This window comes from Fukomys damarensis, unplaced genomic scaffold (genome assembly GCF_012274545.1).
Source record: "Fukomys damarensis isolate Sample0158 unplaced genomic scaffold, DMR_v1.0_HiC HiC_scaffold_41530, whole genome shotgun sequence".
Lineage (NCBI taxonomy): Eukaryota > Metazoa > Chordata > Mammalia > Rodentia > Bathyergidae > Fukomys > Fukomys damarensis.
Window position 1 is genome coordinate 1 of NW_022942442.1, and position 646 is coordinate 646.

The window sequence follows — 646 nt, forward strand, 5'->3', positions numbered from 1 at the left end:
GGGGTCACTCACCGTCCTCGGTCTGGTTGTAGTAGCCGCGCAGGGTCCGCAGGTTCACTCGGTTAATCTGCGCGGTGTCCTTGTGGATCTGTGTGTTCCGATCCCAATACGCCTGATCCTCCTCCATCCACGCCGCCCGCGGCTCCTCCCTCGGATCCAGGGCGTCGCTGTCGAAGCGCACGAACTGCGTGTCGTCCACGTAGCCCACGGACATGAAGCGGGGCTCCCCGCGGCCGGGCCGGGACACCGCGATGTTGAAGTAGCGCAGGGAGTGGGAGCCTGCGGGGCGGGCGGTGAGTCCGCGACCTCCTCCCTGGCCCCCTTCTCCTCCCCGCCTCCCTCCCGCACTCACCCGCCCAGTTCTCGGGCAGAACCAGGGTCCCCGACAGCAGCAGGAGCAAGGTTCGGGGCGCCATCACCCCCATTCTCGGAGTTTGTGACTCTTCACTTAATGGGGCTCGGTGGGGACTTTATACCGGAACGTCGACGACGCTGATTGGCTGCTCTAAGAGACAGCAAGCAATGGGCGTGGGAATCGCGCTCGCGTCACGAGTGTCCAGGCAGAAGGACCCGACACGGCTTAGCCGAGGCAGAAGTGAAACCCAGGCAGAGGGGAATCCCGGGATGAGCGTCCTCACCCGACCGC

At 65.3% G+C, this 646-nt stretch overlaps 1 protein-coding gene across 1 annotated transcript; it reads right to left on the reverse strand.

Moving 5' to 3' along the window:
• Window positions 1-4: 4 nt before the first annotated feature.
• Window positions 5-488, reverse strand: LOC104871993 (class I histocompatibility antigen, Gogo-OKO alpha chain). The gene is made up of 2 exons (XM_010638179.3): window positions 353-488; window positions 5-279 (listed from the first exon to the last, which is right to left on the reverse strand). Exons 1-2 carry the CDS (start codon window positions 423-425, stop codon window positions 5-7), a joined length of 348 nt encoding a protein of 115 aa, XP_010636481.1. The 5' UTR covers window positions 426-488.
• Window positions 489-646: the final 158 nt, after the last annotated feature.